The sequence below is a fragment of the Musca autumnalis genome, unplaced genomic scaffold, assembly GCF_047663935.1.
Source record: "Musca autumnalis isolate F117 unplaced genomic scaffold, ASM4766393v1 scaffold_4, whole genome shotgun sequence".
NCBI lineage: Eukaryota > Metazoa > Arthropoda > Insecta > Diptera > Muscidae > Musca > Musca autumnalis.
In genome coordinates this window covers 89,008,970-89,023,846 of record NW_027411977.1, presented here as the reverse complement: position 1 = coordinate 89,023,846, position 14,877 = coordinate 89,008,970, and the positions used below count along the sequence as shown (strand labels likewise).

Below are 14,877 nucleotides of genomic sequence, written 5' to 3'. Positions count from 1 at the left end.
TCTTTGACATTAAATTTTCAATAACAGCAATGGTGTTCTTGTAAATTTATTAGTTGTTTTAATTCTTGCATATACCTTATATAAATATGCCTTGCATATACATACCTTATATAAATATGCCTTGTTTTTGTCAAAAAGCTCGTAAGCTTGAAAAAATATTATGGCGAGTAACTCATGAATATCCGTTTTCGGATTTAAATTAATTGATTTAAAATCAATATATTTTATACACGTCAGTAGTGAAAAGTAATTTTTTAGAGCAAAACCTATAGCTCTGCGTGTTGCGTGTGCGTTCAAAAATACAAAAACAAAATACATGTATTTCAAATTGAAAACAACAACAAATACATGTATTTTGTTTTTGTATTTTTGAACGCACACGCAACACGCAGAGCTATAGGTTTCGCCCTTATGTCAGAGCCTGAGGGTACATATACACATGTATATGGGAATTTCTGAGTGAAATCAGACACTTTTTCAAAAAGTCGTTTTTGATTTCTTTTATTATACCCTATACCACAATGTGGAAAAGGGTATTATAAGTTTGTTTTGGTAAAAATTCATGTAACACCGCGAAATATTCGTCGGAGACCCCCAATGTGGTATACCAATCTTCATATCTCGACGAGATAAAGCGATTTTGAGATGTGTGTCCGTCCGTCAGTCCGTCCGTCCGTCTGTCCATTATAAATTGTAAACACGCTCCAGGCCGCAATTGTGGACCGATCGTCACGAAATTTTGTATGGAGGTCGGCTTCAGATCAGAATAGAACCCTATTCTTATTGGTGATGATCGTGAAATATTTAGCGTGTGAAATGGACCAAAAACATAATATTTATCCAATTTTCTAGCGGCTCTGTAGGTCTCAATAATAGTCCGATCAACGCGTAATTTTAAATAAGGTAAGAGTATATCACAAAGGAGAAGCTTGCAATTTGAGATGGCGATCGGATAATATTTAGAGGGTTAAATGGACCAAAACTTTTGTGTGAAAATTGTGAAAATTTTTAATATAAAGCTTATATCTTAATTCCTGGAAGTGACCTTGCAGACAAGTGAGGTATACTTGAAAGTGAAGCGCTTGACCTTCCAATTGATGCCAATTATGTTGGTGTGCAAGATCAGATAACAGAGTTACAGCCTAATATATTCCGTTATTTGTTTGTAGTGTAATAATAAACTCGCTAGAAGTCGCAATTATACATCAATAGTCACGAAATTTTGCACCGGGTAAGAGTATAGGTCGAAAAAAATGCCTACAATTTTGAATGATGATCTGATATTCTTTAGCGGGTGAAATGGACCATTACTTTTGCATGAAAAATATAAAAATTTTATTTTTGGTCGATATTTTAATTCCTTGAGGACATATACATATATTTCGCAAAGTAGCCTACATATGCGAAAAAACTACTGACCTTTCCTGTGATGTAAATTGCAATAAAGTGTTTGGTAGATAACGGGCCTACTGCCTAATATATAATGGGTTCTGTGTAGAGAACCACATTTTTATCCCATGCTACATATTGTGTCTCCAAAAGTTTATGTAACACCACTAAATATTCGTCCTAGACCCCTTATTTGGTATGCCAAAATTCATATCTCGACGAGATAAAGCGATTTAGCGATGTGTGTCCGTCCATTACAAATTGTAAACAAGCTTAAGGCCGCAATTATGGAACGATTGTAACGAACTTTTTAAGGAGGTTGGGTTCGGGCCAGAATAGATATGATTAGTTTTTGCTAATGATCGTGAAATGTTCATGGAATGAAATGGACCAAAAATAAAATTTTAACCAATTTTGTAGCGGCTCTGTAGGTCAAAATAATAACCCGCAAAATTTTAAACAAAGTTTGAGTTTATGATAAAGAAGAAGCGTACAAACCAACGTGAAGATCAGATAATACTTAGCGGGTTAAATGGACTGAAATTTTTGTGTGAAATGGGTAAAAATTTCAATAACGTAGCGGTTAAACAACGGAAGTAGTAGTACTACATAAGTGGGTTTCATTACATTTTAGTTTGTGTGAACTAAATTTTCCTTTCCTGCTACAAATATGTCTTTGTCATGCTAGAAACTTTTTGGTTTTGGCCATAAGTATTATACATTACATCTCTGATATTTGATAATTAAATTTTCACAATCATTGAAAAGAAGTTCCGTGGAGAGCGATTGTCCAGGGATAGTGGTATAGGGTATCCCATGGTCGGCTCCGTCCGACTATAGACTTTTCTTACTTGTTTTTTTGCTGTGTTGATGCCTCTAATCAGAAAAAAATTTCAGAATATTTTCAAATCTTTTTGACAAAAAGTGGCTTTTGATTTCCTTTATATTCTGCTGTGTTAATGCTGCTCTTCAGCAAAAATTTCAATATATTTTCAGATTTTTTTTACTAATGGTTCCAGTGATATAGCACCTTGAAAAAGTTGAATTCTGTAAAAACTATGTGCAAAGAAATGCTCATAATTTCTTTAATATTGGTCGAAATAGAAAAAATCGAACCATATGGAGGGTAGGGATATATCGGTCCACGTTTTGATATCGCCCCCATAGAACGGTACCTCCTGATTTTCGGTATTTTAAGGTTTTAGCTTCATTATCCTACCAAAATGGCTGAAATTTGGTACGTAGTCTTTTTTAGGGGTATAAAACTTTCCCCCAGAAATTTGTCGGTATCGGTCCACGCCTTCATATAGCTCCCATAGAACGGTACTTCCCGATTTTCGGTATTTTGAAGGTTTTAGCTTCATCATCACACCGAAATGGCTGAAATGTAGTACTTGCTCTACGTTTGTAGTATAAAACTTTTCCCCAGAACTTTGTCGGTATCGATCCATGCCTTCATATAGCCCCCATAGAACGGTACCTCCCGATTTTCGGTATTTTCAACGTTGTGGACTCAATATTCCTCCGAAATGGCTGAAATTTGGTATTTAGACTTCTTTGGGCGTACTTAAACTTCGGTATAGTTCCACGCCTTCATATAGCCCCCATGGAAGGATACCTCCCGATTTTCCGTATTTTGAAGGTTGTGGCTTCAATATTCCACCAAAATGGCCGAAATTTGGTATTTAGTCTTCAATGTGATGTAAAACTGTTCGCCAGAAATTTGTCTGTACAGGTCCACGCTTTCATATATGATTTATATATGGATTTATTTGGGCAGATGTCAACCAAATATGCTAAGCGACTACATTCTTATAATGATCTCAGACTTCAGAACACCATCTTATAAAGAAATGTCATATCGGTCCACTTTTGACCACAGCCTCCATATAGGGTTACCATCCTTCTCTTGGTACTTTATAAGATTTAACCACATTTGTCTTGTACTTGTAATAATGTATTTGCGGGGAAAATCTCCACTTTTTAACGTGGTCCAACATTAGTGTGTCCCAAAAACAAAATAAATTATTTGTTAAAGTGAATACCCCCAAATCTTTTTTCGCGAGTTTTCATTACATCTCTAAGTTATGACCATCGAAATCGCTAATAGTACAAAAAAACATTATATTGAAACCAAATTTAAGAAAGAGTAATAAAATTACTTAAAAATGTTCAAAAAAATGTAGATTCAGCAACTAAAAAATGGTGTTAAAGTTTTGGTCATAACTACCAAAACCGCAAATTTCCGCAAAAAGTCTATACAGTTTTGAAATCTACAGGCGCTAGGCTTCAATTTGGTGCTAGTGGGCATTTGTGCGAATTTTTGGAAAGTAACTTAAACTTTATGGAAATTCATATATCTATATTAAATATTTTCATTTTGACCGATATTATAACCAAAATATATGGCAAGCCTTGTAATTTAGAGGAATTGTCATAACTAGAAAAATGAAGCTAAAGTAATTTACTAAATTATTCTACTTAAGTTAAGGCATTAAAAATAATCCTTTGTTTCATAAATTCGCTAAAAAAATAGACATTTCTTCTCATTGTAAATACATTTTTTTTTTTCCAAAATTTGGTCATGCTTGTGCGGCTTTTTCTCCTTAAGAACAGCGAAAAATGGAAAGAATAAGTTGAGTTTCGAAAAATTGGAATGTTTTGAAGCGATTTGAATTTTTAAATTTTTAAAACGATGTCATGATATTTTTTATTTTTGTCGTTGGGCGCATCCACTGTTCAGACGTGGTACTTAAAGGAATGGACCGACATAGTCCAAGTGGATCTTATTTTGGCAGTCATATAATTTCGATAGATATCGCGCCCACTAGTCAGTTCAGTATCTGTATACATTTTCAAAGATCCTTTGGACCAAATCGGTTGATCGAGAGTTATCGTGCCACTACATATGGTGCCATTTGAGTTTTTTTACACCTTTCAGGCTGTTTTCTCAAGGAGTATGGACTTTTCCCTGAAAATACTTTTACCGTCGTAATTGAGGCAGCAAATGCAAGTTGCTTCAACAAAAATCAAAGTGATTCGAGAGCAGGTCTTAACGTGAACTTATCCGTAATTTTGTGTGATAGGTACTCGAAAGAGTGGATAAATATAGTCAATATTCGAACCTGATAAATATCTGGTAGATATATTAGGATGTGTAAAGTATGGATCAAATCGGTCACTCCCTAGAAAAATGACGAAGTTTTTAAGATGTTTAAGATAAATTTTGAAATAAAACTGCAAAACAAATGTTAAAAAATATATTTTTTTATATTTTTTGGTAAAATAACAAAAGTTTGACACTGGTCTAAAGAAAAACTTTATTGACAAATGTTTAAAAAATTTGGAAAAAACAGTAATTATTCGAATCCCACTACCAGATAAGACCTAAAATGTGTGTAATTAATGGTAGTTTAATAAAAAAATCTGAAAATATACTGAAATGTTTTGTTAATAAGCAGCATTAACGCAGCAAAAATAAAGGAAATCAAAAACTACTTTTTTTGTCCGATTTTACTCAGAAATCCGATTGATATTTTTTTGACCTGTTTTATTTACGAGTATATTTTCGCTGAGAAGGACATTTTATAAAATTAATTTCGCTGAGAAGGACATTTTATAAAATTAACTTTGTTTGGCATTATAACAAGGGATTTGTATAACTCTGCTGCAACCGCCTTTGGCAAACAATAAACATTTAACCAAATAATATTTAATTAATTGTTACTAATTAATATAATTCAAACTTATTATCGTCTAAATTGAATGCATGCATATGCACGAAAAGTGATACATGTTTTAGTTCATCATGCGATTATTAAAACATGGTGTACGAGTATGTATTTTCAAATCAATAACAATAATTATTGGCATACAGTTCGTATGGACATGATGTATAATTCCAGGTTGGTTCCATGTTGTGTACATTAAATTAATGTATGTTAATTAAGCGGAATCAGAATTTGTGGGAAACAACAACATCAAACATCACTTATAAATCGCGTGTCATTTTCATATAATTGCAAATTGATATTTAATCATTGTATCAGTTTTCACGCCCCATCCCAGTGTATGTATGTTTAAACGTTTCGAAATGACATTCAGAATATGTGTTGGAGAAAGGAGTTGTAATTTGAAAAAGTTTAGGTTAATGATGATTAATTGGCAAGGATTTCAGGTTTACTATATATTTGTGTGATTGACAGAAACAAAATTGTTCGAGGGTAAAGCCAATCACGCAATAAAATATCTCGAAGATGTTTGATTTATACATATTAATTTATTATATTTGTATGTTAACAATGAATAGTCATAAATTATAGAAGAGGAAATACATTTTAATTGAAGGAAAATAATTATTTGATTTGATTATAATCAGTTTTAATTGATCTGTACCAAAAAGCAATTGAAGGATATTTAAATAGATAGAGTGTGAAATAGATGAAGAATGTTCCTTCGGGAAAGGATAAGTTCCACATTCCTTTGGAAAGGATCTATAAAGCACCCTTTCCTTTGGAAGGGATCTTTAAAGCACCTTTTCCTTTGGTAAGGATCTTTAAAGCACCCTTTCCTTTGGTAAGGATCTTTAAAGCACCCTTTAGTTTGGAAAGGATCTTTAAAGCACCCTATCCTTTGTAAATGATCTTTAAAGCACCCTTTCCTTTGGAGAGGATCTTTAATGCACCCTTTCCTTTGGAAACGGTCTATAGAAGCACCCTTTCCTTTGGAAACGGTCTATAGAAGCACCTTTTCGCTTGGATCACACCACCTGTCCATAGCCATATCCATTCCTTTGGAAAGGATCATTAAAGCACCCTTTCCTTTCGAAAGGATCTTTAAAGCACCCTTTCCTTTGGAAAGGATCTTTAAAGCACCCTTTCCTTTGGAAAGGATCTTTAAAGCACCCTTTCCTTTGGAAAGGATCTTTAAAGCACCCTTTCCTTTGGAAAGGATCTTTAAAGCACCCTTTCCTTTGGAAAGGATCTTTAAAGCACCCTTTCCTTTGGAAAGGATCTTTAAAGCACCATTTCCTTTGGAAAGGATCTTTAAAGCACCCTTTCCTTTGGAAAGGATCTTTAAAGCACCCTTACCTTTGGAAAGGATCTTAAAAGCACCCTTTCCTTTGGAAAGGACCTTTAAAGCACCCTTTCCTTTGGAAGGGATCTTTAAAGCACCCTTTCCTTTGGAAGGGATCTTCAAAGCACCCTTTCCTTTGGAAAGGATCTTTAAAGCACCCTTTCCTTTGGAAAGTATCTTTAAAGCACCCTTTCCTTTGGAAAGGATCTTTAAAGCACCCTTTCCTTTGGAAGGGATCTTTAAAGCACCCTTTCCTTTGGAAAGGATCTTTAAAGCACCATTTCCTTTGGTAAGGATCTTTAAAGCACCCTTTCGTTTGGAATAGATCTTTAAAGCACCCTTTCGTTTGGAAAGGATCTTTAAAGCACCCTTTCCTTTGGAAAGGATCTTTAAAGCACCCTTTCCTTTGGAAGGGATCTTTAAAGCACCCTTTTCTTTGGAAAGGATCTTCAAAGCACACTTTCCTTTGGAAAGGATCTTTAAAGCACCCTTTTCTTTGGAAAGGATCTTCAAAGCACCCTTTCCTTTGGAAAGGATCTTCAAAGCACCCTTTCCTTTGGAAAGGATCTTTAAAGCACCCTTTCCTTTGGAAAGTATCTTTAAAGCACCCTTTCCTTTGGAAGGGATCTTTAAAGCACCCTTTCCTTTGGAAAGGATCTTTAAAGCACCCTCTCCTTTGGAGAGGATCTTTAATGCACCCTTTCCTCTGGAAACGGTATATAGAAACACCCTTTCCTTTGGAAACGGTCTATAGAAACACCCTTTCCTTTGGAAACGGTCTATAGAAGCACCCTTTCCTTTGGAAACGGTCTATAGAAGCACCCTTTCCTTTGGAAACGGTCTATAGAAGCACCCTTTCCTTTGGAAACGGTCTATAGAAGCAACCTTTCCTTTGGAAACGGTCTATAGAAGCACCCTTTCCTTTGGAAACGGTCTATAGAAGCACCCTTTCCTTTGGAAACGGTCTATAGAAGCACCCTTTCCTTTGGAAACGGTCTATAGAAGCACACTTTCCTCTGGAAACGGTCTATAGAAGCACCCTTTCCTTTGGAAACGGTCTATAGAAGCACCCTTTCCTTTGGAAACGGTATATAGAAGCACCCTTTCCTTTGGAAACGGTCTATAGAAGCACCCTTTAATTTGGAAACGGTGTATAGAAGCACCCTTTCCTTTGGAAACGGTCTCTAGAAGCACCCTTTAATTTGGAAACGGTGTATAGAAGCACCCTTTCCTTTGGAAACGGTCTATAGAAGCACCCTTTCCTTTGGAAACGGTCTATAGAAGCACCCTTTCCTTTGGAAACGGTCTATAGAAGCACCCTTTCCTTTGGAAACGGTCTATAGAAGCACCCTTTAATTTGGAAACGGTCTATAGAAGCACCCGTTCCTTTGGAAACGGTCTATAGAAGCACCCTTTCCTTTGGAAACGGTCTATAGAAGCACCCTTTCCTTTGGAAACGGTCTATAGAAGCACCCTTTCCTTTGGAAACGGTCTATAGAAGCACCCTTTAATTTGGAAACGGTCTATAGATGCACCCTTTCCTTTGGAAACGGTCTATAGAAGCACCCTTTCCTTTGGAAACGTTCTATAGAAGCACCCTTTCCTTTGGAAACGGTCTATAGAAGCACCCTTTCCTTTGGAAACGGTCTATAAAAGCACCCTTTCCTTTGGAAACGGTCTATAGAAGCACCTTTTCCTTTGGAAACGGTCTATAGAAGCATCCTTTCCTTTGGAAACGGTCTTTAGAAGCACCCTTTCCTTTGGAAACGGTCTATAGAAGCACCCTTTCCTTTGGAAACGGTCTATAGAAGCACCCTTTCCTTTGGAAACGGTCTATAGAAGCACCATTTCCTTTGGAAACGGTCTATAGAAGCACTCTTTCCTTTGGAAACGGTCTATGGAGCACCCTTTCCTTTGGAAATGGTCTATAGAAGCACTCCTTCCTTTGGAAACAGGTTTTAGAAGCACCCTTTCCTTTGGAAATGGTCTTTAGAAGCACGCTTTCCTTTGGAAACGATCTATAGAAGCACCCTTTCCTTTGGAAACGGCCTATAGAAGCACCCTTTCCTTTGGAAAGGATCTATAGAAACACCCTTTCCTTTGGAAAGGCTTTATAGACGCACCCTTTCCTTTGGAAATGGTCTACAGAAGCACACTTTCCTTTGGAAAGGGTTTATAGAAACACCATTTCCTTTGGAAAGGGTCTATAGAAGCACCCTTTCCTTTGGAAATGGTCTTTAGAAGCACCCTTTTCTTTGGAAAGGGCCTGTAGAAGCAACCTTTTCATTGGAAGACCCTTTAGACCCTTTCCACCCCATATATTTAGCAAAGGTCTTTAGAAGCTACCTTTCCTTTGACATGGGTCTTTAGAAAATACCTGTCCTTTGGCAAGGGTCTTAGAAGCAACCTTTCCTTTGGCAAGGGTCTTTAGAAGCAACCTTTCCATTGGCAAGGGTCTTTGGAAGCAACCTTTCCTTTTTTTTCAACATTTATTTTTTATTTAAAAAATTACAAATAGCATAACGCTCCGCGCCTCTGATGGCAATGTTGGAGCTTCTTGGCAACTATATACAAAATACAAAATAAATACTATTTATTAATTAAAAAGCGAAAAAAATCGCAATATATTCAAAATTTCGTTTACGAAATACTAATTGAATGCAATTTTGTACAATTATAGAAGTATTTCAACATTAGAAAGTAAAAATTCTTTTACTCTTCGTTTAAAAATGGACAACGATGGACTGTTTTTCACAATCAAGGGCAAACTATTGTATTCCACACAGCCGGAGTGGTCAATCCTCTGTCTGGTAGTCTCTAGACGACATCTAGCTACTCTTAAATCATACGAGTTCCTTGTATTGAACACGTTAGAGTTGAATGATATAGGTATTGATCTATTTCCAATGTCATGAATTGTGTTATATACATAAATCAAGAGTTGTTTTTTGTATAGTCCATGAATCGGAAAGATTGTTTTGGCATAATCCTTGTATAATGAAACAGTGTTGTGTCTTATATTCAAATTATATACACACTTAAGTGCTTTATTCTGAGCTGATTGTAAAGATTTGAGTTCAGTACTGGCTTTATGAGCATAAACAATTGCTAAGTACTCAAGGTGACTGTGGATTAAAGCTTGGTAAATCATAAGTTTAACTTTTAAATTCAATTTCATTCTGAATTTATATAGTATTCCAATTGCAGCTGACACCTTTGCTTTAATATATCCTATATGCTCGACCCATTTAAGGTTACTTTTAAGTTTAACACCTAAGTACGTTATACTATGATCTTCATATATGTTCACGCCGGATTTTCCCAACCGACAACCCTAATTAACATATTCCTTCATTCTTATATGTTAGCATTGAGCATCTCTAATTCTACTCAAACCTGTGCCATGTATCCTCTCATTTTCTCTCTTTGCGATTTCTTACTGCTTTAGCCTTAATAACTTTTCCTGTAAATAAACACTTGTTACCAAACTATCAACCAATACTGTTGTTAAATTCGGTAAGCGCTGCTATTCAAATCTCCAAATTTGAATACAAAATAAAGAACCACTACTGTTCTTTCAAACCACTTATACACCCGTGTTTTATTTCTTTTTCTTCCACTCCTGCCAAAACTGCAAACGAGAGGAAAATATTTCGAAATCCACGGAATATTTTCTTATCCAAAACACAGCAGTAAATCCAGCATTCTTCCCTACAGAAATACCCACTACCGGCATTTTCATTGGTCCTTCGAGCCGGATTGCGAGTTTTTGTTGCTGAGAATTCATCAAATTCATCCTTTATTCCATTCTTCATTCAATTTCATCGATAGAAAGGTAAGTTTGTGCTTTGTGTATCCAGTTCCCTAAAGTGAAACAATAGTACATACAAAAAGTGATAATTTCAACTCCAAAGTTTTCTTTCCATTATCCATTTTCTATACGTTTGTACTCATTCCGAGGTACAACTTCGAAATTGTGTTCCAAACTAATATTACTTCATCCAACACTTCGAATGCACTACTGTATTTTATTCCCTGCAAAGCACAAACTTCCTTTTCAGATACCTATATATTCCAAATTCCAAAGGAGAGCTGTCAATCGATGTTGCGATGCATATCCTCACCCTGGAGTCGCTATAGCAGGATATATTTTCATTAAATTCATTAGTTTTAAGTTTAAAACTTTCATAATTCATTGTTCGATTGATACATTTTTTTCATTTTTATTACGCAATGAGAGAATATATTGTACAGTCGAGGCATGTTTTATTGCAGTGGTACTGCAAGGGGCCCGGGATGTTCACGCCGGATTTTCCCAACCGACAACCCTAATTAACATATTCCTTCATTCTTATATGTTAGCATTGAGCATCTCTAATTCTACTCAAACCTGTGCCATGTATCCTCTCATTTTCTCTCTTTGCGATTTCTTACTGCTTTAGCCTTAATAACTTTTCCTGTAAATAAACACTTGTTACCAAACTATCAACCAATACTGTTGTTAAATTCGGTAAGCGCTGCTATTCAAATCTCCAAATTTGAATACAAAATAAAGAACCACTACTGTTCTTTCAAACCACTTATACACCCGTGTTTTATTTCTTTTTCTTCCACTCCTGCCAAAACTGCAAACGAGAGGAAAATATTTCGAAATCCACGGAATATTTTCTTATCCAAAACACAGCAGTAAATCCAGCATTCTTCCCTACAGAAATACCCACTACCGGCATTTTCAATATATAACATCCCCATTAACAAATATTCCAAAATTGTTGTTTAAAGAAGGAGAAAGGGGGCAAACCGTAAAACTTGTGTTTTATTAGGGTTTAAAATGAGACCATTAAGCCTTGCAAACTCAAATATAATAGCAGAATCCCTTTCCATCTTAATTTTAAGCGTCTCGTCATATTTATACGGATAGAATACCGATATGTCATCTGCAAACATAACAATAGAGCCCTCAAGTCCCAGATTATGTATGTCATTCAGGTAAATCAAAAATAAAAGCGGTCCTAAAATACTGCCCTGGGGAACGCCATAATTTACTGGTAATATAGAGCTTTTCGTTTCACCAATCTGAACAAACTGTCATCTATCGTACAAAAAACTTCTTATTAAATCATTGTGTTTACCTCTTACACCATAATACCTTAATTTGTCCAATAAAATATCTTGTTCCACAAGATCAAACGCCTTGCTGAAATCGTAGAATATACCTGCTACTCCAACCGACCCACCATCTAAACCCTGACATATAAGATTAACCACTCTTAAAACCGCTTCCTGCGTTCCTCCTCCTATCATATATGCATATTGTGTTTTGTGTATTAACCCATTATCCTGAAAAAACTTAAGCAATTGAGTGTGCATTATGCGCTCAAAAATCTTATCTATAGAAGACAATAATGCTATAGGCCTATACTGCTCTGGAGATGTAGCTCGAGGAATCTTCGGTATCGGAACAACCTTGTTGAATTTCAAAATAGCTGGATATATTCCTGTTGTTATCATAGCATTAAAGATATTTGTAATATATGGCTTCAAAATTTCAGATGTTTTACCCAATAGTTCTGATGTTATGTTATCCGCACCAGGGCATTTCATTCTTTTCATATTTGCAATAACATTCTCAACATCGCTACATGTTATACTACTAAATTCAAAACTATACGAATAACTACTCAGTGTTCTCAACTGATTCCAGTGATCACCAACATTTCTCGGTATTGTATGTTTTAAAATGTTTACAGAGTCCACAAAATGATCATTAACCCTTTGGCAAGGGTTTTTAGAAGCATTCTTTCCTTGGACAAGGGTTTTTAGAAGCAAACTTTCATCTGCGTGAACTTGGAAACTCAAGTCAGTTGAGAAACAAGTGAAAACTATGTTAAGTTCGGCTGAGCCCCCAACAGATTTCAGTAATTTCGGTTGGATAATGTGGCTAAAATATAGAAATACCCAAAATGGACTGAAACCGTTCTATCGGCGCTATATCAAAACGTGGAATCGTGCGACCATTATAGAGCAGTTTCCAATCGATTTGGATGTAATTTTGCATTCCGCACTGTCATTGCATGGAAAATCAAAAATTTTCAACATCGGTCTTTATTTTTATATAGTGCTCTTACCTGATATTTTGTACATTTTATCTCATATAAACATAACAGTTGGAAGGGCGCTAAGTTCGGCCGGGCAGAAAAAAATTGTTGCAACTCCAACGAAGACTAAGTACTAAATCGGGAGGTACTCTTCTATAGAGTCTATATGAAAATGTAGACCTATACTGACAAATTTCATGTGGAAAGTTATATACCCCCAACGAAGACTAAATGCAACCTTCAAAATACCGAAAATCGGGAGGTACCCTTCTATGGGGGCTATATGAAAACATGGGCCTATACCGATAAATTTTAGGTGGTAGTTGTGTACCCCCAACGAAGACTTCCCCCAACTGTATACCAAATTTAAGCCATTTCGTTGAGATATTAAGTCCACAATTTTCAAAATACTTTAAAATCGGGAGGTACCTTTCTATGGGGGATATATCAAAACGATATTGTTAACTGTATCTCGATTTCAACAGACAGACAGATGGACATGGTTATATCGACTAAGAATGTTATATTTCGTTAATATTTGTATGGGCTGTAATTGTGTTTAAAGACTTTTCACGTAGGAACAGGTTTATTTTCTTATAAAGATAGTGAAGAGAAGAGAGATAATATCTAGTTTAACAGGGATCTATTTTTAATACAGTCATCTTGAAAAATATAAACATGTGATAAGCAGACCGCTTTCTCGTAGGAGGTGGTTAGAATAAAATAAGATTAGAATTTACATTGAAACGTGTGGTATGTCTGAGTTAGATTGCTGGATGCAATCTAGGCTGTACATTGATAACAATGTGCAGCATGTTTGCTTACCACATGTGAGATAACGACGTACATATGTTTATGACCTCTCAATAAGATTGTATGGCAGATGCGTTCGTACAATATATGCACTCTCTCCCTCCCTAGTTTAAGTTAGGTTAAGTCGTATTTTACTGCATATTTATTTCATAAGAATATTTTTTACTTTAATACAACTACTTTAATACAAGCATTCAAATAGGAAACACTTAGTGTAGTTTTCTTAGATTCCGGTTTAACAAAGACTATATAATGTATATTCCGTAAGGATATTCAAAATATTCCTTCCCTTATTAAACAAAAATTCTACTTACCCAAACAATTCGTCAGATCCATAGCCCCCGCATAGAGGCAACCATTTTTGCGTTTTATAACATTTGTCAGCTTATCGACGCAAAAACATTCGTTGTCATGTTCGGGTCCAATGTCGTTGATGAAATTTTCACCAATTGAATAACGGTAACCGGGAATGCCTTTATATTGGATTTCCTTTTGATAGAAAAGTTGCACGGAACGACAAATATCCGAACTGAAAATATACATAGAATCACCGCGCTGGCGGAATGGTGGATATGATGAGGCATCTGTGCCATTGATTTGATTGCAGGTGGATGTTTCGCTTTCGGTGGCATTCAGCCAAACTTGTAGATGGTGATTATCGTCCAGTTTTTGGATTTCCAAAACACGCATGGGGTCATCTTTGCCTGTGTGGACTTCATAAACTTCACGGCCAGTACCATTTTTCTGTTAAAATTAAGACAAATAATTGATTTAGAGAGTACGAATAACAAATTTTAACTTACATGATTGAAAAACGAAAATGCCAAACTGCCATCTTTGAGTTCTCGTATTGTCTTCGAGCCGCCATCTTTAATTTGATTACAAATGGCCTTTGCCAAACCCTGTGGATTTATGCAAAATCGTACACCATCGAATAGATACTCCTTGACTGTGGTATGGACAAACATTGATTTGGGATCATTAAATATTGCCTTTATATTGGCATTAAGATGGACCAACAGTATTGCCAAACCTGGATCATTTTCACCGATTTGTAAAACCGACTAATTAAAAAACAACAACAAGTAAAATATAAATGTATTAATTTTGAAATGGCATTGTTTTCTTCAATAAGCGTTATTATACAAGCATTTATAAGCATTCAAAAGCGTTTTAGTTTGTCTTTAATAATTTTAAATAATTTTAGAGCATGCAATTGTCTCCATGTACCAATTCATCAATTCACCAATTCGTTATTTGCCAAAGCAACAAATGAAACATTCTTCAAATTCCAAATGATACCAACTTACTTTCACACTATCTACCATTTCACTGATGATATTATCTACCCAGCTGAAGGGCCCTATATACGATTATATACGAATATTAATATAAAACAAATTATAGGTAATAAATTAATATAAGTAGTAAGAAGAATATTCAAGAAAGAAGTACAGAAAAAATACATAGGGAAGTAGAAAAGTTTCTGGCCCATGCAAGA

At 35.5% G+C, this 14,877-nt stretch overlaps 1 protein-coding gene across 3 annotated transcripts in view; it reads right to left on the bottom strand.

The window, feature by feature from the left end:
• Positions 1-14,877, bottom strand: part of Snmp2 (Sensory neuron membrane protein 2) — a 176,946-nt gene that overhangs the window by 82,953 nt on the left and 79,116 nt on the right. For 2 of the 3 annotated variants that reach the window (XM_073980270.1, XM_073980271.1), the window contains 2 exons: positions 14,180-14,440; positions 13,691-14,120 (listed from right to left, as the gene is read on the bottom strand). In XM_073980270.1, coding sequence (XP_073836371.1) covers positions 13,691-14,120; positions 14,180-14,440 — 691 coding nt within the window. Of the gene's footprint in view, positions 1-13,690; positions 14,121-14,179; positions 14,441-14,686; positions 14,740-14,877 lie in introns of all 3 variants that reach the window. The other variant, XM_073980268.1, reaches the window with a different exon arrangement.